Source organism: Cryptotermes secundus, unplaced genomic scaffold (assembly GCF_002891405.2).
Source record: "Cryptotermes secundus unplaced genomic scaffold, Csec_1.0 scaffold1147, whole genome shotgun sequence".
Classification (NCBI taxonomy): domain Eukaryota; kingdom Metazoa; phylum Arthropoda; class Insecta; order Blattodea; family Kalotermitidae; genus Cryptotermes; species Cryptotermes secundus.
The window spans coordinates 32,121-57,909 of NW_019739233.1; the positions used below are offsets into that span (position 1 = coordinate 32,121).

Sequence of the window (25,789 nt, forward strand, 5' to 3'; positions counted from 1 at the left end):
AGGTACTGCCGCCACCGTGACGTCAGTAGCCCAAGCTTTTGCCAGTTTCAACAGAAATGCTTTGTATTTCAAAGTAGAATTTCTGTTCACCTTTTTGAAAACCGTAAATGAATTGAAAATTGCACAGTTTATAAGCCACAGTGCAACTTTCTTCGTCCATTTTACTGTTTTCTCAGGAAGGGAATAATAGGCCAAGAACTGGTCGGCCCTATCAACTCCTTTCATGAACATATTATACTCGGAAATACAAAGTGGCTTCTTTACTTGCCCATGTTGTCTTTGAACATCGACCATGCTCGAATTGTGAATAGTGGAAACCATATTCACAACGCGAGTATTCCTTCAGGACTGAAGAAGGATGTCCTCCTTCCTCCTCAATGCAGTGTCGCCACGTTTCAGGCATTTACATTCCTCTTTCAGATCTGGAGGGAGGCCTCTGTTCACCCTAATTGTACCACAAATACGTACTTTCCTTGAAAGTAGGTATTGCTGTCCCGACACTCGCACTTTCAACGGAGCTCTCACTTTCACTTGACACATTTTGGGCAGCCCTGTGGCCCCCGTCACTGTCACTGTCACTGATAATGGTCTCACTATCAGAAGACGAAGCAGTTGGCAAATCTGATAGCTCATTGGAGAACATATCTAATATTTCCTGTCCTCCGAGAGATCGCAACTGCTTTCGTCTCTGAACCATGTTGAATTGGTAGCTGCGTGGTTGATATGTGCATGCTTGGATTAGAACAAATCCAGTTTTGTTTAGGTTGTGACAGGAAATGACTCTGGTCGAGTTATTAGATAAGGCAGCAATCATTCCCGAGGTCATCTACGCAGTAGTTACGATTCAACGAAGGCACACAGTGATATATAGCGTTTTGCAACATAACATGACCATAGAGTGCCATATGGCCCACCCGGTCCGCAACGCTTGGAAACGTAGAGGTCCATATGGCCCCTCTGGTCCGCAATGTGTTAAAAACCAGGACGATGGATAAAGTCCAAAAACCCAATATATCAGTGTGTTATACACCATCGTCAAAATCCTATAGTAACTACTATGCAAATCCAATTTAACAATGCAATCGGAAACGTTGAAATTGAATTGTAAAATATTTAGTATAGCGTGTGTTGCTTTTATGTCCAACAGATGGCGCTGTTTTTCAAAAGAAGCATGTTTTTACTTGTCACATGTTTGACATCTATGTAATAGGTATATAAAAACGCGCGTATTCTAATGCAATGTTGTGTCAAAATTTCAAAGCAATCGGTGAAGATCTTTTGGGGATTTAAGATTTAGAACAAATGAACATTTACATTTTTATTTATATAGAAGATAGTGCAGTCGCATATTATGCAAATTTGAAATTGTGCTATGTAGAAAATGTTAATGAAGTCTGACTTGATGGACAAAGTTTAAAATAATGGAACTCCAAGAAATTTATCAAGAATCACATGTGTTTCAAAACTTTTCTTGAATTATAAGAGGCTTTCAGGAATTCATCCATCACATAAAATGCAAACCTACCATACTGTATACTTGTTTATGTCAGGGCAGATAGATCCTTGACACAGAACAAGTGGACTCAAGGGGTGATGCCCAAGTTGACTCTCATTTGTGATGCTATCATGATGAGTTTTCTATTGTTGCTTCCTGTTCTTGTAGACAGATATTCAGATAGCACCTTAAAAATTAAGCCAATTAGTACTTCCTTCTCTGTCCTTTCCAATTCATCATTCACTAGCATCCAGTCATTCAGTGCTATATACTTCTTTGTATATGCACACTATTGAAGTGTCCAGTAATTTCAGATGTTTTATATGCAGTGAATAAAATTAATGAAGAATGCTATATGTCTCTTTGTCTTGTCCCCCCCACTTTTTTTTTTGTCTGATGGTTTTGGATGGATTTTTGTTGTATGAGCCCTTCAATAAAAGTTGTTAGCAAAATGCTGGTTTGTTGTATCCATTTTTGTACATAAGGGCATTAATGTTTTTTAGGAAACAGAAAACAAATTGATTTAAATATACAAAATGCCTGTGAATGCTGTAAGTGTTTTGTATCTTCATCATCAGTTACTGTTTTTTTTTGTCTTACCCTACAATATGAAATAATTTCCTTAGCACTGATTCTCTTTTCTGACCATTTATTGATTGACCATATTTCTAACATGTAAGAAAATGCTGTACACATGTAGTGTGTATTGCAACCACAGAGAAACCGAATTCCAATAACTGACAGTGAGTAGTGCAGTTGTCCGCAAGTGCACACACACACACAGACACACACACACACACAATTCTTCACTGTGATCGTATGTTTTCCCTTATCTGCTGTAATTTTTATATTTCAGCATTCTAGATGCCCACGTGTTATCAAGTGTGTGCCTCTTGGTTATAGGTCCATCAGTGCTGGAGATTATCAACTCTCTATTAAGTCACCTTCGTGTGTCAGTTACTCGTGAGGTCCCTTCAGATGAACCTCAGGCCCAGCATGATGAGAAATTGTATCAAGAAGCACTTATCAATGCACTGGGAGAGTTTGCAAACCATCTGCCAGACTACCAGAAGATAGAGATTATGATGTTCATCATGAGTAAAGTTCCTTATCCTTCACTTGATCATCTCCGAGGATTTAATGGTCCAGGAGATGTAATGTTGCAAAATATTTTACTCAAGTCATTACTAAAGGTACTTATTCCATTGAGGAACTGCTTATGCTTGCAGTGAAATGCCCCAGTTAAAATTTCCCATATTTATTGCTGTCCCTCTTTTAATATTCAGTCTCAGTGATTCCAAGTCAGTGTAAGTTGAGTATTAAATTTTCTTCATTTAAATTTCCCCTTAATTTAATGCTGAGATCTGTTCCTCCCCAAAGGATCCTTAAATGACGATTTTGCTGTAACGGAGACCAAAGTGTAACCCTTTTGCTTTAAACTGGAGATAAGAGGATGGCTCAAAGAGGTGTACAATTATTTATGTAGTAGGTAACAGCCTTGCCTTCATATTTTATTTAGCTGGAGGATATCGTTCCTTTCATCATCTATATTTGTCTGTATTAAAAGACAGGTCAAGCCATATTTTGATACTGCATATTTTTCTGTCAGTATTTTAATCTGTTTTCCTTAATAACATATAACCTTTATTGTAAGGAGGAGGAAACAGAATTTCTATATTCATATTCAGTTGTGTTAAGTATTTGTATATATATTGTCACATGTTTTGTGTGTCACGCGACAAATAACTTTACGTGGGCCTCAGATTTAGCGACTCTTTATTGGACACTCACACCTATACACCATACAATTATCACCTTAACTGTATTCCGCGGCGGCTACCTTCCAACCGTCTTGTATGGTGACTAGATCTCAACTAACTTCAGCAGCAGCTTCCTGAAGACTGACTTCTGTATCTCTTGGCGTCTATCCTGAGACTCCTCGGCGAATGCATTCAACCCCTTTTTATAACCTCGGCCGCCGCTATGCAAACGACCCTCTGTTGTCTATCACCAGGGATACGCTTTGTTGATACTGCAATACCTATGCCACGGCCAACTGTTGGGGCTACAATACCGCTATTGTCGCTACCTACGCAATGGTCTGTTCTAGCGTTACTATGGAAGTGTCTTCTGGATTCCGAACATGTGACATTGCTCCCTTCTAAAGGTTGTCTCCGAACAGCCTAAAGGTTCTCCCTTGGTTTCGTTTCCTAAGGTGTTTTGCTGGCAACGTCTGCATTGGTCATCCAACCGCATCCGCCCCTCTCTTCAGTGATGCTTGGCCCAAGCACTGTCATGGTCCAGAATTTGTTGGTCGCCTTGCCTCACATTCATACCTCGCTTTCATCCTTTCCTCATTCATTCTTGCTAGGGAGGCCGGTGCTTCTATTACCAGTTCCTTCCATGCGGGCCGTTTTCTTTCTTCTTCTTTGGAGGGGGTCGACCCCTCCACAGTATCCAATCTTTGTTTTGTCGTTGGCTGACAGAAGAGTTGGCTATATGCTTCTCGATCTCTAATCCAGTCGTCTTCCTGTATGTCCTGTTAGATTCTTTCTTTTCCAGTCTTGGCTGCTGTCTTCCACTCCATCCTCCTATACCATTTGCGGTTTTCCTCCCTTTCCTCGGATATAGAGGCCCTTCTACATCTCGGCTCCTTACGCCCTTGCTGCATTCCAGTTTTGGCTGATGTCTCCTCCCAGACGTGTATCCTGTTGCGTTACCCCTCAGTATGCTGTCCCTGACCCAGTTCTTTCTGGGGATCCTGTTGCGCCATGCTACTCTGGCACAGAAGGTCATCCCCTTGCTGGCGAATCCCAACCTCTCGTGGGGTCCACACTTTTTCTGGGTGGTGTTCCTGAAGATGTCTATCTTGAGTTGTGCCACATTCACCCCACGTGTTGTCCTTCTGTGGTCGATGGCCAATTCTTTGTGGGGCCCACAATTTTTCCACATCAAGTTTTTCGGTATCTGGTGGCTGTGCTCTGCAGCCAGTTTTCGGTCCCTGTGCCTTTTCTTCTTCGGTTCCCCGACCGGCATTACTTCAGTGTCTACTTTGGGGACATCTTCCTGTGCCTCCATCTCTTGGCAGGCAGTTGTCTCTGTGTCCTTTTTGGGTTTGACTACTTCCCGCGCGGCTTTTCTGTCCACTTCGCGTTTGAGTTCAGCCACCGTCTCTTTGTGGCTATCGTTGCCCCACTTGTCTGTCATGGCGGCCATTTCCTCTCACCATGCTTTCATTTCTGCCTTCATCTCTCCTTGGCCCACTAACAGACATTCTAACATCTGTCGTATGTCCATTTTTCCATGTGGTATTTTCGTGTTTTAAGTTCGATGTTGTTGGTCACCTGTGTAAGTCCAATCTTTTAATTTCGTCTCAGAATCCAAATTGATCCTACTTCTGACACCAGTTGTCACGTGTTTTGTGTGTCATGCGACAAATGATTTAGCGACTCTTAATTGGACACTCACACTTATACACCAAACAATTATCACGTTAACTGTATTCCGCAGCGGCTACCTTCCAACCGTCTTGTATGGCGACTAGATCTCAACTAACTTCAGCGGCAGCTTCCTGAAGACTGACTTCTGTATCTCTCGGCGTCTATCCTGAGACTGTCTTGGCGAATGCATTCACCCCTTTTTATAACCTCAGCTGCTGCTATGCAGACAACCCTCTGTTGTCTATCACCAGGGATACGCTTTGTTGATACTGCAATACCTACGCAATGGCCAACTGTTGGGGCTACAATACCACTATTGTCACTACCTATGCAATGGTCTGTTCTAGCGTTACTATGGAAGTGTCTTCTGGATTCAGAACATGTGACAATATAAGATCTAAAAGTTTGTGATGATGGTAAATTGTTACAATTAATATGTTGCTGGACATTATCCATCATCTTGTCTGTTCTAAAAAAAACTTTCTAGCTCTGTCTATTGGACCAAACTGAGTAGGTTTTACCTGAAGACGGGGACAGATTCCGGGGACAGATTCCAGTTCCCAAAACGTTGTTTTTTTTAATAGAAACTAGACGGTTTTTTTAGAACAGACAAGATGATGGATAATGTCCAGCAACATATTAATTGTAATGTGACAATATATATATATAAAATCAAGTTGGTTTGTTATGTCAAGGAAGTTCATATGTGATATTTTTTTCAGGTTGGCACAAAGTATCAGACAATACACTTCAATACTACTTTCCCAATGTCTTTCCTAGAGCCTTTGCTTCGCATGTCATTGGCTGAAGACCCTGATATGCGTCTGCTTGTACAGAAAATCCTACATACGCTGATTGATCGTCACCATAACTTAGAGAAGTTACTTAAACCTACGTATGTATATTTGAAATCAGTAATTTTGCATTATTTGCAATGTAGCAACCATTACTGTTGTCTATCATGGACTGTTTGTTTTTTCTTTTTTAATTCACTCGGTGATGGGTGGAGTTCAGTTGGGTCCACTCAGCATGGTGGCCACTGATTGGCCTATTGTAGCCTGCCCCAGATGATTATGATGATGGAGAATTTGGTGGAATGAAGATTGGCAGGGGAAACCGAAGTACTCGGAGAAAACCTGCCCCAGCGCCACTTTGTCTACCACAAATCCCACTTGACCAGACCCAGGATCGGACCTGGGCCACCGCAGTGGGAAGCCAAAACATAACCTCTTGAGCTGTGGCACAGCCACTGGGTGTTTGTTGATAGGATATGATTGAAAATGACATGTTTTTGAAGCAGAGAATGACAAATTGTTTTGAATATGTTCAATTTAATTCAAAATTAAATCTCATGAACAATTTAAGGTACAGTTAGGCTGCAGGTATTTTGAAAACGTAAATTTGTATGAAAGGCTGTCTGCTGTAAATTATAAATTCTTATGTATTAGTAAGGTCGAATAGGTATTGAAATCTTCACATGGTTGGAAACAGTTAAAGACCCAAATAGAATATAGAGCAACTACTATAACACTGGTTGAGAATTCGGCAGGAAGTCTCATCATTTGTTATATAAGTTTCTGTATTGCTAACTTCTCTTGAATTCCATTCCAGTCCTACATGTTATTAAGTGACATGTCAAGGGCAGTGTCTAATGCTCTCTCAGATAAAGACATGCAGAAATAGACTGCTGCAAATTGTCTTCTTTATATAGTATGCTACACCTCACATATCCTTATCAATATATTATTAGTACCCCCTGAATAGAAGTGATATACTGAAATGAACTACTGCTCACTCATTTGTGACCTACTCCATAACTTACATACATGAAACACGTTAATGCTAAGCAGTTTGTTACCATGGTAACCCAAAATTTAGTAATTCTACAGCATTAATTTCACTGCTACGTTAATTTTTGTGTATATAGAAGGACATGTCTGTGAATATTAGGATTTATATTCTTATTTACAATAGAAGCTTTGCCAAAATAATCCTAACAATTTCATGAATTGATGTTAACTTACACAGGATTGATGGAAGTGTTAGAGACTATTTCAAAACATGAGTGTATATTATTTGAGATTTGTTATTCTCACATTGGTGACTATGAAGATTACTCTTGTCTAGGATGTGATACTATGTCATCTGCTAATTGCTACTAACATTTTAGGGAGGAACATGCAAACACCATGTTTAGATTAGATGAGGCATGAAACTGTGAACATGGAAGGATCATGTTTCTGTGAACATTGGTAACAATCTACCAGACTACATGGTGTCATATTCCTGAAAACATTGGTATTCATAATATTGACTACATATTGCAGAGCATTTAACTTGTAGTCTGTAATATACCCAGGTAGCTTGCATTATCATTCTCTACATAACAGCAACTGCAGTAATATACATTGTCTTTCATAAAAATTGGACAGATCATAGGGAGATCAGTACTCATTAGATGAGTTCTCATCAATTCTTTTTTGTTCAGCTTGCTATAGATGTAGTGTTAATTGTATTGATGACACTGTTGAAACTTTCAGATAGCTGATGCATGCTGCAGGATATGTTGTATCAGTATTCTCATATTTTCTCAAATATTCCACATCTTAATGTAAACAATAACCACTAAAGTAATGCTAACATAAAATTCATGAAAAACAAATATGTAAGGAGTTACATGTTGACTCATTTTTAGTGTAAATATTGGGGACCTGGAACTTGTACTAGAGAAGAGTTCCCGCCAGGACATCATTTTTATCCGAAAACATGGTCCAGAAATTTATCGTAGCCTGTATGAGAGTTTGGAGCAGGCAAACAATACAGTGGAGAACATTGAAGCAGTGTATACAACACTTGCTTTGCTGTGTGTTGAGTTATCGTCTGAAGAAACAGTTATGGAGATGCTGCGTCTTGTCATCAGCATTCAGGTATTGTAACTCCTCCTCCTTGTGCATTTCAAACATTGTCTTCAGTTCATATAGGCCTACTAGCAAAGTCCCTTGTAGAGTCACTTGTCTTTTATTACCACTAATACTTTGCAAGTCAGTGTACCCTGCCTTTCCAAATAAGGTCATGTTTGCGAACACGTGTACTTGAAGTATCTGAAACAAAAGTTGAAGGAAATGAAGAAAGCTATGAACAGTTGAATGAAAAGTTACACATAAGTAAATAAGAGTGATGAGTTCAAAATCTCAGCAGTTCTTCCCATGAGCTGGCTGTACATCCTTGACCACCAGCATATTGTTGGTTCCAGCTTCAGAAGTGGTTGGAAGTGGATGCGTGAGCCACAACAGAGGGTAAATATTGTGCATTACCACTGAAGAGGAGGCGTAGTGCTACAGAGAAACTGGAAACCAGGCTTCATAAACTTGTAAAGCGTTGCTCTTATAGATAATCTTTCCTACTTAAACATGGCAACCAATTTTAATATTTTAAGTAATAGTAATACCAGGGTTCTTTTCAGTTTTTTAAACCTATATAGTGAAGTACTTTCAGTGATCAGTTATGGCAATGTGACGCTGGTGTCTGATGTTTCAGAGGCAGTCTCTGTCTCCATCATCAGTGATCGCTGAAACATCAGACACACCTCCACATTGACACAGCTGGGAAGGCTTCTTATGTATTGTAATAGTAATAGCTCCCAATCATGTATTCTTGTACCTATGCCCTTTACAGTAATTACAGTCAAAATCACTGATAATGTCACATGTAATATGTACTTACAAAAATGTGTCTTCTAATACCATTCATGTACTGACACAAAACTTCCCAGAAATGTACCTAAATGAAAATGTTTTTGGGAAAACTTGTTTGATACTTATTTTGGTAAATTAGGTCAAAGTCAAGTATGCCACAAAGGGCATACTGAATCAAAATTTTATTTAGACACGTTAAACAGGTACACGACTAAGACTGATCGCTTGATCAGAGTCAGTTATTTACTGATAAAAATTAAGAGAAAATTGTAAAATTGTAATAATATTGTCATATGTAGGATGGTACGCCTGACGAAATGATGGGTTCTAGTTCAGATGATTGGATTTATTAGCTTTTTGGTTACAGTCTCTCATAATTACACTTAAATACAGGCAATTCAGTGCTATTGCTAATTTACACTTTATAATTCACTGTTACACACACACTAGTTCTCTGCTGCTAGTGCAATTAAAACACAGGAACTAGTGCTTCAAATTGCTACAAATGTTACACATAAATTCTTCCTGTCACACTTTAAATCCTTGCAGGCTGTACTCCTGGTTCCACTTTGCTCCATTCAGCTTACTGCTTACTTCAGAATTCTGTTCACTTTTATAGGTGTGGGACAGACAGTGCATCACCATAAACACATATCACGTGATCACTATCCACTACTGTTGTGTGATGTCACAGTGCATGTGTTGCATAGTAATGGACCATCCATGGACACAGAAAACACTGTTCCTGTACTGTTGGCCACATGTGTGTTGCAGCCATTGTCTGGCAACAGCTAATGTTTACAGATTCACTGCCTAGCAATAGGTCTATACACCACAATATACTGCAGCATCCTGTTGCACTGTGTATTCTACGAGGGTAAGTCAATAAGCAAGTTACAAATGGATATAGAACTTAAACAAATAAGAGTACTATTTTGAAAAATGCTTTTATTTTTCAACATAATCTCCCTGTACATTGAGGCACTTGTCCCATCGTTTCACAAGCCCCTGAAAACCAGCATAAAATTCTTTGGGGTGCTGTCAGAACCAGGCGGTGACTTCCCTTTCTGCAGCTTCATCGTCGAGAAAATGATCAGCTGAAAGATGATGTTCAAGTGGGCCGAAGAAATGGAAGTCGCTTGGAGCAAGGTCAGGGCTATACAGACTATGCTCGAGGACTTCCCACTTGAAATTTTGCAGCAACTCATTTGTCTTGTTGGTAGCATGGGGACACACATTGTCATGCAAGAGCAACACACCTCTGCTGAGGAGTCCTGGTCGCTTCTGTTGAATGTCCTTTTCCTGAGGATGTTATGTGTACATAAATGCAGACTCCTACTGTAACATCCTCAGGATGTAAATGTTCCCTTTAAAGGGAAGTCACCGCCTGGTTCTAACAGCAGTCCAAAGAATTTTATGCTACTGGTTTTCAGGGGCTTGTGAAATAATGGGACAAGTGCTTCAATGTACAGGGAGATTATGTTGAGAAATAAAAGCATTTTTCAAATCAGTACTCTTGTTTAAGTTCTATATCCATTTGTAACTTACTTATTGACTTACCTATGTAAATTATCACTCTTACTTCTCACCATCCCAATGCAACTTCATGGATGTATTAAAATTCACTGTTTGTCTCTTCCTATTATTCGAACACTGCGTGTTTCAGCCCAACTGGTCATCATCAGGTATACAAGTTGTACAGGAAACTGCTGTCCCATTCTCATGCTGCTACACTTTGCATTATAAAGATGTAAAATACTGTCACATGTTGGGTGTGTCACACGACAAATGACTTCACACTGTATTGGATATAGCGAATTTATTCCACATTCGCTCTTACATTTACACAATTCACAGTTTCACAATTACTGCCATCTGCAGTTTCACATATACTCGTACTTCTCCTGAAGTCATTTCCATTCACTTGATACAACTCGACTCAGCGACTGCTAGACTGCAACTGACTGGTTACTCCCTCTCACTGATGAATACTCCTGTTAGCTTCCGCACTGACAACACAGAAAACAGTTATGTGACAGCTTTCACTGTCGCTGACATTGTGTTTACCGATTGCCTAGCAACATTCGCTACATGGGCTCCCCTGTGCGTGACGCTGTGTTTACAAAGGTGTTGCTGGGCAATGCTGTGTAGCAACCAGCATGCTTCGGCTCGGCTTGGCTTGGCATGGACAAACACCACTTTCTTTACTGTTGTGTAACTTGGCAATCGACCGTTTATCAAGGGTCTGTCTTCGTGGTAACTCGTTCCACCTCCTGATGCCCAGCAATGGTTAGACATGTCACACTGCTCCCTTCTTAAGGCTGTTCGCCCCAAATAGCCTAACAGTGCATCACTGGTCCTTTCCTTCTGAGGCTATGCTTGCAATGTTTTCTTTTTTTGTCTGGCTCGGTGTTTCCTTTTTTCCCAGTGTCCATTCTTCAACCACTACATCCGCTTTCTTCTTAAGACCAGCTCTCTCAAGTGGTTTCCTGTTAACTTGTCAGGAGGTCCAGTTGTATCACATTCATCCATCGCACATTCACTCTCTCTGGGGAGGCTGGTATTTCTACATTACCAGTTTCTCCTCTGCTTGAAGTCTCTTTTTCCGTTTTGGAGGGGGTCATCCCCTCCATAAGGTCCAATCCACGATTCTCCTCATCCTGCTCAAAGTCTTGGGCATTCGTTTAGTGTTTTTTGGACCATAGGTCTCATACAAAATTGTCCTTAATGTTCCTTTGCTTCCCAGAAGCGCTTGCTCTCCCAGGCTCCACTTCCAGATGCCGTCCGTGGTTGTCCTTCCTACCGTGTAGTGGCCCCTTGCCGTGTCGATCCTTTGTTCCTTTATGGTGCATCTGTAAGTTCTTGAGCAGCCCTACTCTCTGGGTTTCTTGCTCAATCATGGCCCTGGTGCAGTTCTCCCAATGACATTTTCCTTCTGCCGTGCCACTTTCACACGGTGGGTTGTTCCCTTCCTGGCGAATCCCAGTCTCTTGTGGGGTCCACACTTTTTCTGGGTGGTGTTCCTGAGGATGTCTCTCTTGAGTTGTGCCACTGTTGTGCGATGAGGCATCCTTGTGTCGTTTCTCTTCTGCTTTTGCCGTGCCACTCTTGCATGGTACCTCATCCCTCCATGGGCAATGACCAGTCTTTCCTGAGATTCACACCTTTCCCAAGTCGAATTCTTCAGTTTCTGGCGGTTGGGCTCTGTGGCCAGTTTTCGGTCCCTGTGCCTTTTCTTCTTCGGTTCTCCGACCGGCATCACTGTGGCATCTTCTACGGGTACCTCTCGTTGTTCTGCCGCCTCAAGTTTCATGTCCACTGAGGTCGGCTCTTCTTCTTCTGGACATGCCTCCATTTCTTGGCAGGCCATTGTCCGTTCTTCTAGATGCGCCTCCGTCGTTTCTCGACAGGCCATAGTCTTCTGGTCTCATTCCGGTTTGGTTTCGGCCACCATCTCCTTATGGCTGGTGTCCATTATTTTCATCATTTCCTTCAGTTCTCTTCACTTGGCCTGTCTGTCAGCCTCCAATCTGGACAAGAACTTAGCTTTGTTGGTTCTAATTTCTTCTTTGTCTTTCTTCCTATTGGCCTCTGTCTTAGCTTGGTTCGTTCTCATTTCTTCTTCGACAGCTCTGATTTCCTTCAACAGCAGTTCCATCATCTGCTGTGAGTCCATCTATGTCTTTCCCTATACTCTTAGTCCAATTTTATGTCTTAGATTGAGGTGTGTTCAAGTTCGTAAACCAATTCTGACACCAAATTGTCACATGTTGGTTGTGTCACATGACAGATGACTTCATGCCGTATTGGATATAGCGAATTTATTCCACGTTCGCTATTACATTTACACAATTCACAGTTTCACAATTACTGCCATCTGCAGTTTCACAAATACTTCTCCTGTAGTCATTTCCATTCACTCGATACAGCTCAACTCGACAACTGCTAGACTGCAACTCTCCCTCACTGATGAATACTCCTGTTATGTAGCTTCCGCACTGACAACACAGAAAACGGTTACGTGATAGTGAGCCATGTCCCCCGTCTATACGGGTAAGGGACAGGCTGGTAAGAAATGACTTGCTTGTTGGCGTGGTGCAGTATGCCTCCCTAAGATTGGGTAAGGGATCTTGGTAGAGGAAAACCCAGGTCAGTACGACAGGCCAAGTTGGGTGGATCAACTAGGCAGGAGCTAGTATGGAACATATGGAAACACAGTGTACATATACTCAAACACTTTCCTAAAACATGGAAATATATTGATAACCTGAGTATACAAACAACACATGCCTGAGGGGCAGTTACTGGTTATTACGTACAATGGCGGACTGAAGCATAATTACACTGCGCCTGGCAGCGCACCAGATCAACTGTGCCACGCCTCATGGCATATCCAAAAACATCCAGTACACATGTGCTCAATCAACTTTTCTTAACACAAGGAAATACATTGATAAACCTGAGTAAACAAGCGAACCATGCCTGAAGGGCAATTACTGGTTATTACAACCTAAGACAAAAATTACACTGTGCCTCACGGTGCAGCAAATCAACTAAACCACGCCACACGGCATATACAACCGAAGCCAAATATGCCTTATGGCGTGCACAAATCCAGTAAGTCGCTTACTTGCAGTTCGGCCAAGGAAACTCAAACATTTACCCCACGAACCAGCCAGCCCCGTCTAGCTCATGAGGGCTGCTTCTCCCCCTTTGAGTCGCGCTATGTGCTGAAACAAAATTTCAATATCATCAACTCAGTTGTTCCAAAACCAAATTTAGTTGTAGCGATGTTACCAGGCGAATATGTATAGGAAGAAGAGAGTGATCGCTTATCTCGACTTACCACAAAGACTCGCAATCACACTAATGAGGGGGGCGGAGACACATGATTCTGACGTCAGCCAAGGACGTCAGCGGGGAAGAAAGGACCGGCTCACATCCTGGTGTCCGGAGAGGCCACTCCAAGGAACTTAACGGAGAAGAACCGTTGCACGGTTCAATAGCTTTCACTGTTGCGTGACATTGTGTTTACCGATTGCCTAGCAACAGTCGCTGCACGGGCTCCCCTGTTGCATGACGCCGTGTTTACAAAGGTGCTGCTGGGCAACGCCGCATAGGAACCAGCGCGGCTCGGCTCGGCATGGACAAACACCGTTTTCCTTACTGTTGCGTAACCTCGTTTCTACTGTTGCGTAACTTGGCAGCTGACCATTTATCAAGGGTCTGTCTTCGTGGAAACTTGTTTCACCTCCCGTTGCCCAGCAACGGTTAGACATGTCACAATACTTATAATATAACTTTGATTTGTTTCATTCTGGTCCGTCACACTAACAAATTACAAAGACAAAACAACTCCGTCTAGTGTGACTATTGAAGTTTTTACCACTTGAAAACTTAGCACCCTTACATGTATCGGTCCCTGTGGACCATCATCACAAGGACATCGATACTTTTTGGAAACTACTATTACAATGGGTGTTTTGAGTGTTAAAATACATGTACATACAATGTTTGTAATGCCCAATATATACAAAATCCAGCTTTTCCACAACTACAGCAGCTTTCTTGGTATATTGAAGTTTTAAAAGTCTTTTAAAACTTTGTTATTTAAGTAAAAATTTTATAAACCAAGTAGGTTTGTGTCCCTTCTCCTATCATCTTTCTTGATGGGGGCTGAACTTGTGCTGCCTGTCTATCTTGAGAAGGAGATTCTTGGTATCATCCTGTGTTTGTTCGTGGCATGCTGTGTTGTTTTTACTGTGTTTTTACTCTGATAATGGTCTATAGGGACCAAAACATGTAAGGGTGTTAAGTTTTCAAGTGGTAAAACTTCAGTAGTCACACTGGATGGAGTTGTTTTGTCTTTGCAACCTATAAAATATTTAAAATTTTTTTAAAATGTTTTTGAAATATCATATCATATAATTATTTCCTTGTACACACTTCTTGTGGGTCTGGTGTATATTTTGTTTGTGTATTGATTTTTCATGTGGCCTTTATTCGAAAAACATTTTAAAAATAATTTTAAAATACTTATAAGAAATTTAAATTTTTAAAATGCAAAGTGTAGCAGCATGACAATGGGACAGCAGTATCCTGTACAATTTGTACACCTGATGATGACCAGTTGGTCCAAAACATGTAGTGTTCGAATAACAAGAAAAGACAAATACTTTTGAAGTGTGAATTTTAATACATTGATGGAGTTGCACAGGGACAGTGAGAAGTGTATGTGCTAACATAAAATTGTTATTCGTCTGAAAATAATAATGGCAGATAAAATTTCAATAGAATTATTATTCATCTCTGAAACTAATTAGTCTGGGAAGATAAAATTTCAACAAAATTGCCATTTTTTTTAGAATGATGGCCATGATATTCTTGCACTGAAACTGTGTAGAGTTGACATGGAATTACACATTATGTTGTGTAAAATCTGTTAGTACTTAACTAACCAGACCCAGCCAACTCGACACATTATATTTTAAACCTTTACTCCTAAATATTTCAATCAGTATGGAGTAGTCCATAATGTTATATAAAATATGTTAATACTGAAAAGTTTAATGTAATCAGAAGTCATCATGAAATATTTGCTTCTGTGCAGTGTCTGATGTGGAATGATCCATAATGTGTTGGACCCTCTGGTCCTGGTGAGGTATGTGTTGGGATGCTGTTTTAGAATAGTCTGTTTCTCCTTTCCCCCACATTCCTTTCAGCCTGCTGTACTCACTGTCCTTCTCCCCCTCCTCCTCCTCCTCCTCTGCCCACTTCCAACTTCCTCTTGGCATAATCAGCTTAACAGGATTCCTTCTTCAGGAATGTATGTACGTACACACTATGGTGTTAGGGTTCAGTGACTACATTGCCAAATATAACTCACAGAGATATAAGGTTCTGTATCCCAGGTTTTTGTGTTGATTTGGCTTGAGGGAGAGGTCATGATTTGTGGTGGCAATAAGGTAACACAAGTAGGTGAAAGAAAGAGAACAAGAATTAAGTTGATTCAGAGTAAGTTATTCCCATTAAAATAGCAGAATTTCCAGCACTTTGACACATGGAATTTGCAGCTACAGGTTTATTAACTCCTTGAATCAATACACAGTCAACTCCGCTCATGATGAAGTAAAGCTCACTGCCATCAGATTGTATAGCCCAGACTTCTCAACTCCACCACCCAACCTGCTTTTGTATACTCACTTTTAGTTCCTTCTAGACTCAGTGCTAAGCAGTCACTGCCCAGGACCTCTCACAAAAATTTCAAAACTTCAAATTAATATAATTTATTATAGGTAATTTAGGTATTTATTATATGTGGTTTCCCATTAAATAACTTTGCATCTATGAAAACACATTATAATTAGGTCTCACAATAGAATATTTGGTCAACATGTGAAGATTTTAAACTGTACCCCTACTCCCAGTTCAAAAGGCAAGAAAATGTGAAACTTTTCCAACTAGGTGGCAGGCTTTGACTGTACATGAGGGTCTCTTTCTCTCTACGTTGTTCATCAAAAATGGTTGCTTACAGAGAATGACCATCTTATTTCAGTCTGCTGTCTACCTGGGAACCAGGCAAAATCTTATGCTGTTTCACACTTACATTAATTAACAATGAGGGGAGATCAGTCACACCACTCACCATTCATAATTGTGTAATTTCATTTCTTTTTATGCTGTGCCCTTAATGTATCATTTTAAACCAAGAAATATACTGATTCATTCATCCATAGACGAGGGTTGGAACTCTAATAGTGGCAAGTACTTATTTACAACTGATACAGAATAGATGCGTGTTTCAAAGTTTTACTGTCCTTCAATGTAGTCACCAGCACTGTGTACAACCCGTTGCCAGCGGTGTGCAAGTCGTAGGATACCTTTAGCAGCGCCTGTTGTGTTGATAGTTCGAATGGAGTGATCTCCTGCCTGAAGAATCTCTGGAACAGTTCTGAAGCGAATGCCACGAAGTGGTTCCTTCATCTTAGGAATCAAGTCCAACTCACAAGGGCTTAAGTCTGGGGAGTATGGTGGATGGTACAGCACTTCCCAGCCCCATGAATCGAACAAATCAGCCACAGCTTGCACTGCATACAGCCAAGCATTGTCCTGCAAAATGATGGGTAGGTTCTGCAGAAAGTGTCACCGCTTCTTTCTCAAAGCTGGTTGCAGGATGTGTTCCAAAAATGAAAAGTAATACTGCGCACTGACGGTCTGCTGTTGGGGAACGGTATGCATTAGGATAACACCATCACAGTCATACACGAGAATCACCATAACTTTCACATTGCTGGGGTTCTGACAAACTTTTGATTTTCGTGGTGACGTGTAATGACACCATTCGTACGATTAGCATTTCATTTGCGGCTCGTACGATTTTGCCCATGTCTCATCCAGCATAATGATACGGCATAAGAAAGCCTCTCCTTCATGCTCATAGCGCTCCAAGTGGTTAGGAGCAGTGTTGTATCGTAGCCCTTTCTGCATTTCTGTTAAATCATGCGGAACCCATCGTGATGCAATTTTTCTCATGCCCAGGCGTTCCTTCAGAATGTGAAGCACAGTCGTATATGCTAATCGTGTCTCTCGGGCCAGCTCACGAATTGTATGGCATCGGTCACTCTCCAGTAACACAGAAAGAGCATACACTTCTTCACTGACACTAGGATGACCTGGCTGACGCGTGTCTGCCACAATTTGGTGTCCCTCGTTGAAGGCTTTTACCCACGTTGCCACTGTTTTGTAAGGCAATGCAGATTCCCCGCAAACCTCTTGAAGACGTTCATGACACTGTCATTTTGTACAGCCTCTGGCACATTCAATCTTTATCCAACTTCGTTGTTCCTGTTTCGAAACCATCGTGACAACACTACATTAGACCGCCAGCTAACATGAGGCTCTGTTCTTCTCGTCACTGCACATGCACGTGATGTGGGAAGGGAGAGTCAATTTTCTCTGAGGTAAGGTAGGTATGTATCTAATGTGTGGTATAAGTGGCATTATTTGGTTCCATTGCATGGTGTCTCTACAGCAGTGTTGCCACTATTAAAGCTCCAACCCTCGTATAAATGTCTTTCATGAGTAGCTTTATCTTCTAAATTCAGATTAATGGTACATAATTAAATGATGTTTGGTGAATTCTGTATTTCAGCATTCTGTTGCAAGTCTTTAATTAAAATCTATGTATATCGCAGTCCATCTGTAATGCAACAACACCACACACTGCTAGAGGGAACAACACACAAGCAAGGGGCATATTGCAGACTGCAGACATAGCAAAACAACAGGCTAGCGAAACATAAAAACAAGCTGCTGAAATAAAATATCTGGAATAAATTACACGGCTGTAAACAAGTGGACGATGCCCCTTATGAGTGGACTGCAGTGTGTGGCTTTAGCGCACATTAGAGCAGTGTAGCAGTTTTGATACATTGGGACACCTGAAGATGGCCATCTGTGGCCAAAACATGTTGTGTTAAGTGTTAAATGATGAAATTGGAAGAATAAATACAAATGGAACAATTGTTGCATTGTTGACGGACTGTGATATACATAGATGTTAATGTTAGATGAAGCTGAATATTATGTTGTTCAGACTTATTGTCATAGATACCTTCTTCATTTTATTCTTCTATTGTTAGGTTCACCTCATGAAAAATGTCAACTTTTTAATTAGTAAAGAAATTTTGTTATTGATGAATTGGATGCTTTCAGGACACTGCACTTACAAATGGATCACTGAGTGCTGCTCAGAAGTATAACCTGCATGCTGTGGTGGCAAGCCTGCTCATATTGATCCCCAGTGTTGTTTCTATTACTCCACTGATGGAGTATGCAGAAAAGGTATGTTTGAATTTTCTCAGAAGTGCCCCAGTTTCAGTCTCACAATTTATGTTTCATTCTAAGATAATTACACAGTTTCTACACTACAACATGTTTTGGCTACTATTTCTGGCTATCATCAGGCAGTACTTATAAAGTCCCTCTCATCTCTCTCTGCTGTCCCCTCTCCATTGGCCACTATTTACAATTGGGGAAGTTTGTAGTGTTGTGTACAATGCAGGTCTTTAGTTATTAGGCTTAAACAAATACTGTAAATTATATGAACTTTGTCCTGATTTCCCAAAGGGTATCCATTATTTACAATATAAGTGTAATTAAAATTAGGCCACTCTTGGTCTTATTTTAGCTATAAAAAGATAAATCAGTTCTGTCCAGTGTGACTGGTGAAGATGTTTCTTATTTCAGTTCTTCATGCCCTTACATGTTTTGGTCCTTAGAGACCATCATCAGGAGGACATTGATAATTATAACTTAACTGAAAAATTAAAAAAAAAATATATGTATCAAGAAAGCCGCTGTAGTTGTGGAAACTTTGGATTTTGTATCCATTTGTGTGTTGTCAGCATTGTATGTATATGTATTTTAACACTCAGAACACCTATTGTAATAGTGGTTTCCAAACTGTATCGATGTTCCTGTTGTGATGGTCTCTAAGGACCGAAACATGTAAGGCCATGAAGAATTTAAATAAGAAAAATCTTCACCAGTCACACTGGATGGAACTGTTGTATCTTTTTATAATATTGTTAGTGTGATGGACCAGAATGAAACAAATCAAATTTATTTTAGCTAGTTAAAGTTATCCTATCTATTTTAATTTAATTGAAACCAAAGTAGCTATATAAAAACAATTTTAAGGCTGATACAAAATTGAAGTAACTTGAACTAGCTAAAATTAGGCCAATAGGTGTAATTTTAACTGGTTCAAGTTATCCTGTCTCTTTTTCATTTTAATTGAAACCAAAGTAGCAATATAAAAACAATTTTTAAGGCTTATGCAAAATTGAAATATGCTTGTATTGTGAATAATAGATACCCTTCAGGAAATTAAGGCAGAGTTTACATAATTTACAGTAATTGGTTAAGTCTATAACTAAGACCTGCATTGTAAACACTGGCCAGTGGAAGCTGGATAGTGGAGAAAGTTGAGAGGGACCGCATGAGTACTGCCTGATGTTGGCCAGAAGGAGTGCCCAAAACATGCCATAGTGTAGAAAGCCTGTATTTATCTTAGAATTAAACATATATTGTGAGACTGAAACTGAATGAAGTATTTTGTACATGGTATGATGCTAAAATACAATATTTTTAAAAACTGGTTATGCTTAGTTCCTTTTTCATGTTAACAAGGGTCACATTAACAAGAATTAATTCTCAGGTCATGGCGGTTGGTGAACTATTTAAATCATCTGTCTGTATCAGACATGTTGTGGTGAATTAGTTGCTGGCCTGTCTGCACCATGACACTACTACAGTTACAATGAATTCATGTATCCAGACCTTGTAGCCTTTCTTCTAATAGAAGTTATCAGTAATTATACAAACTCTGTGTTGGCCATTGTTAATTGTATGTCTCATTCATATTTAGTGAATATTTTCTCTGGTCCAAGTCAGATATATTATTTTCCTGCATTTAGTAAATTTTATTCTAGTAAATAATATGCACTTAATATCAGGAATGTTTAACTTTCCATAACTCATGCCTGAGTTTATTATGAATGAGTTCAGAATGGCAGTCAGTACTGGCATACTCTTTCTGTTGGCAGTAATTCCTGCAAAACCATCCTGTTTACTTCATATGTTGTTATTTTTCTTGGAAACTTAATTTGAGGTTATTCATTATGTAACTGCACATTTATGTAGAAAGAGTCTTACAAGTACATACCGTATTTACGCATGTATAGGCTGCGTGTGTGTATAGGCCGCAGCACAATTTTCAGACAGAAATTATAGAAAAAATAATTTTCTTGGAATATTATTTCAGGAGTAGAAATTATTCCGAAATTTGGCAACGTTTAACATTCCTAAGTTCGCAACTAGCGAAAATAACGGTACCGCTCGGAACAAAGGCATTGCGGGGGAGAGTTATAACCTTTTCGCCTTTACTTGACTTGCCTGGTTAGTTCTGAGTGAAACATGGGTCGAGTAAGAGCAGGTTATACGTCTAAATTTAAACTTCAAGTGGTGCGTTATGCACAAGAACACGGAAATCGAGCAGCAGGGAGAAAATTCGACGTTGACGAAAAAAATGTGCGAAGATGGATACTAACGAAAGATGCCCTTGAAAAAACGTCACAAAATCGACAATCTTTCCGCGGAAAGAAAGCTAAATTTCCAGAACTTGAAAATAAACTTTTGCGATACGTGCGTAATACACGGGCGGATGGATTTTCAGTGTCTGTGGAAATGATTCAATTTGAAGGCCTCAAAATAGCGGACAGAATGAAAATTCCTCGTAATGAATTTAAGGGAAGTTATGGATGGGCAAGGCGCTTTATGGCCCGACATGATCTTGTAATTCGGCAACGGACGTCAATAGCGCAGCGCCTTCCCGACACATACCAGGAGAAACTGCTTGCATTTCAAAAACATGTCCTGAAATTAAGAAAGACGCACAACTACACCATGGGAGCTATTGGAAATGTTGATGAAACTCCTGTGTTCTTTGAAATGCCGGGTGAAAGTACAGTGAACAAAGCAGGCGAAAAAACAGTGCATGTGCGGACTGCAGGAGCAGAAAAGCTTCGGTGTACCGTAATGCTTGGTATCACTGCTGATGGAAACAAACTACCACCATTTGTAATCTTCAAACGCAAAACATTGCCGAAAGAAAAGCTTCCACCGGGAATTTTGGTGAGAGTTCAAGAAAAAGGATGGATGACAGAAGAGCTCTATCTGGATTGGTTGAAATCAGTGTGGTTTCGGCGCCCAGACGCACTTTTACGTCAGCAGTCAATGTTAGTGGTTGACAGTTTTCGAAGTCATTTAACTGAAAATGTGAAAGTGAAGATGAGGCAGGAGAAAAGTGATATGGTTGTGATACCATGGGGGATGACTGGCATGTTACAACCACTTGACGTGTCAATAAACCGTCCTTTCAAGTCTCATTTGCGGCGCTTTTACCGGGACTGGAGATGCGGTTCCACGGAGATGACGCCGACTGGACGATTGAAGAAACCTTCATTAAGTCAAATGTGTGAGTGGATTGTGGCTGCATGGAACACCATATGAGAAGAAATGGTTTCCAAAAGTTTTAAAGTCACATCCATTTCCAATGTAATGGACGGGACTGAAGATGATGCTGTATGGCTGACATCACCTGACAGCGAAACTTCGAGCGAGAGTGACATTGTCAGTAATGAGTCAAGTGATCAACAGTAATATGGTTCAATTACCGTGGACCAACTTCAGAAAGTGTCGCATAATTTATTCATGCGATGCGAAGCATGTTTGCAAGCAGAAGGGGGTCACTTTCAGCACCTGTTATAAAGCATGGTAAGTTTGTGTTATCTTTTTACAGTATTCTTATAAATGTGTGCATGTACAGAAACTGATGTAAGGGTATCAGCGACACGACTGCACTCTTGCTAGCGGGGAGGGGCACAGTAGTCACGGAGAAACGTTCCATCTGCTCTACACTGCTGCCCCGGTTTCCTCGATCTTTGAACACCCTGTATTACTAATTATGAATATAATTTTTTTTAAATGAAGTGTGATTTCGAATATTTCGAATATTTTCCTCTTGAATTTTTGGCAAAAAATGTGCAGCCTATACATGCGTAAGTACGGTATATAAGAAAATTACTTCGTGTGGAGGTGTGTATTAGAATACCTCCACCATAACCCTCTGAGTGGTAGAAGGTGACAAAATGGCAACCTGGGGCCTGGGGGCTGTGATTGGGCCACTTTGTCACTGGGGTACATAAGTACTGAAACCTTGTCCTCCAGGCTGGGGGTTGGACGCAAGGCTGATAGCCTTGCTCCATAAAAAATTATTGTTGCAAAATCCAAAGAAGTGAAAACCAAAGGGTCTAGTTCATGACACATGGCCAGGAATAGGCAAATCTTGCAGAATCTTCTAAGGAACTCTGTGGATCAAAAGGGGCTGTTTGGATGATGATAGTTAACATTTATTTAATCAATTATACATAGTGTTAAAAAAAGGGTTTCTGAACATCTGTCGACTGGGACTTATTTAGTCATTTAACCTTTAATGTCTGAAGTGCACTGAATACACGTACATTTTTTGTTGTTTTGTGCTTGACGTACATACAGGCTTCAACCCCTGCGTCATGTAACTGAATCTTGCCTTTATGTGATACTTCTTGAAGCACCTGAGAAAGCACAGTCCCATGTCATATATCTTGCATTTCAACTGCCTTTGAATTTCATCATCTTCCAAACAATTTTTCACTGCCATTGTATGATAAAATGAAACTGCAGTATTCAAAATCACTATGAACTCACAGAAAACTGAATGCACTATGTATCTCAATTCTGATGCAAGCATTGGGTTGCAACCATAGAAAGGGCAAAATTCTCTAGCAGCTGCAATGGCATGGCTTGTCACTGAAGTAGGGAACCATGAATATTTCCTCTAGCCTTTCTTGAAAGGACATGTTTTCATTATTCTGTCCTTGAGTCAAAACACTGGAATATCTGAAGAGTAAAACAAAGATGTGAAACTTGCCAGCAGAGAACCAAATGACTTTATTGCTTCTAACTCTTTTATGGCTCTGACAAATGCAAAAATATTTCAAGTGTTACAAGCAGGAATGGTTTTATAATGCAGAACTACTATGTGAAGAAGTGGGAAACTATTTTTACAGTACGCATCAAAAGTACAAGACAAATTTAAAAATAATTTATAACTTTTTTCTACATATTTTCAAGTCTTATGTTATAATATGTGACACTGTGTTCTTTGCCGATAAAAACAAATTAATTCCATTCATTTATCATAAATATTGTATAAGATACAGCATTTTCAAATACAGTGCAAGCACCCTAACAGGAATGGACATTTAAACACAGAGCAACGAGCATTTAAACAAACTTTAGCCAGCTCAAGCTACCACCATTTCAAAAGTCTGACATTTAAAGGTTAAGTGATTGCTGTACCCCATTAAAATGTCTAGTCTTTTCTTTTAACACTTTTAATACAGTATGTTTCATAAGAACATAAGCAGTTTCTTGATTTAATTTTGAATAACTCCCACTTATTGACAACCTTGAGTTAGTGTAAGAAAAGTCATTCTCCCAGAGATACAAGTGTATTTTGTTTGCTGTAAGAGTGTTTGCTTCCCCTCATATACATCTATGAACAGAGGGATTGTACAGCTTAGTGATCTGTTTTTGGCATAATTTACACTGGAATGGATATCCGCTAAACAGGTTGTTCTAGAGATAATTCTCTGAACTTGTATTTAGAGGTGCTAGGTTAAAATTATGGATGGGACCCTGGATATCCTGAGTGGGGTTTTGCATCGTTTAGTGCTGTCAATTAATGGAACAGGAAATATATATTTTTTTTATGAATCCTACTGTATTTTGGTTTTTATGCCATATAATCTGTTAGGTTAATACCAAAGTTTTGGAAAAATGACTCTATCTTCTACTGTATAGATGATAGCAGTACATTCTTCAAAATCATCAATAGCAATCCACCAGAATACATGGTGTCACATCCCAGAAGATAGTAAACTTCAAATTCTCCTGTTTGAGGACCAAATCGTGCATAGATTTCTCATGGTTTTCACAGTGTTAGTTTCTGCCCTACATACGTTGTGCGTTCAAGTTCTAAGGTCTCCGATTTTTTTCTTACACAATAATCATACAAAAAATTTGAAACTTCTGTCACTTTTCAACGTAATCTCCCTGCAGCCATACACATTTTTCACAACGTCGATGCTGTGATTCCATGGCCGCTGTGAACGCTTCTGTAGGAGTCTGTTTTGACCACTGGAAAATGGCTGATGCAATAGTGGCACAACTGGGCTCTACTTCAGGGCTGTAAGGATGGTGCTGATGATTTCCCAACACATTGTTGCCATTGTCACCTCCATCAAATTTGCTGTATGTGGATGACTTGTATCATGCAGTAGGATATCCTTCTCTAACAGTTTCTTGCATCATTTCTTTCAAATTGCCTGGTGCACATCACTGTGAAGCAAATTATTGTATACTATGCATTAACTGTTACACCATGTGGAGGAAAGTCAACATGAATCACTCCTGAATCCGAAAACACACTTCCCACAACCTTGTCAGCTGACAGCTGTGTCTTGAATTTTTTGATCGGTGGAGATCCAATGTGATGATATTCTGTGCTGAACTGCTTTCACTCTGGAGTGAAGTAGTGCTCCCATGTATCATGAAGTTGTCCCTGTGCTTAATTAGTTACGAGTAAGCACTATACTTTGAAGACATATAGGGGAGTGGAGTTATAGCAACACCTTTCTTGACTTCACCACTAGATGGAGGTGAGTGGTCAGCTTCATGCCCCTGCTGCTTTACCCCTAGGGAAGAACCTCCTGGTACCCACTGGAAAGGAGGCTGGGCCGCAGAGTTGGACAGTGTGGAGTGGGGAAAAATCTTGCACTGCTGGGAATTGAACCCAGGCCATCCAGCCCATCACTATGCTGACTGAATTATCCCAACTTCCTTGAAAATAAACATTCATGGATAATTATTTCAACACTTGTGTCACCATTGGATGCAATATCATACAGTGTAATTTGCCTGTTTCACAAATTCAGCTCTTCGATGCAGTGGATGTTCATGTCATATACAGCTGTTGGCTGAACATGGTAGGTTCAAGACTCATTATGGCCTTCAGGAAACTTATTGTACCAATCATGCTATTTATTTAACCTGCAAAGAATTTCTGCTGGTTTCACTTTCCCTTTCAGTACAGATTTGCTGATACAGTGCTGTTCTGTGCTAGGAGCGACAAGGTCTTATGTCATCTTGTACTGGTTCTAATGCACAGAAGTGGGGCACATGGATGCCTGCCAGGCATTGAATCCATTATTGCCTCCAGCAGTGCATAAAAGAATTTTGTTACTGGTGCTTATATCTTCAGGGAAATGTAAAGTTAAGGTTAACCATGAAACATCCTCGTTTATGAAATATTATGATATGAAAGAAAAGCTTTGCATCTGATGTAAATTTTATATTGCGAGAATTAATCAATAAGTGGTATTCAGATGTCCAGATTTTAAGGGGCTATAGTGGTATTCTGAAAAAATAAATTTGAGCCATCCGAGAATGTTACAAGAGTAAAAGAAAAAAAAAGTAAACCTATCCCTGTAACA

At 40.0% G+C, this 25,789-nt stretch overlaps 1 protein-coding gene across 1 annotated transcript in view; it reads left to right on the plus strand.

Moving 5' to 3' along the window:
- Nucleotides 1-25,789, plus strand: part of LOC111871822 (protein EFR3 homolog cmp44E) — a gene marked incomplete at its 5' end in the record, with an annotated part of 61,731 nt that overhangs the window by 19,148 nt on the left and 16,794 nt on the right. Inside the window, 4 exon segments of the mRNA XM_033754424.1 lie at nt 2,399-2,688; nt 5,658-5,830; nt 7,631-7,862; nt 18,345-18,473. Coding sequence (XP_033610315.1) covers nt 2,399-2,688; nt 5,658-5,830; nt 7,631-7,862; nt 18,345-18,473 — 824 coding nt within the window.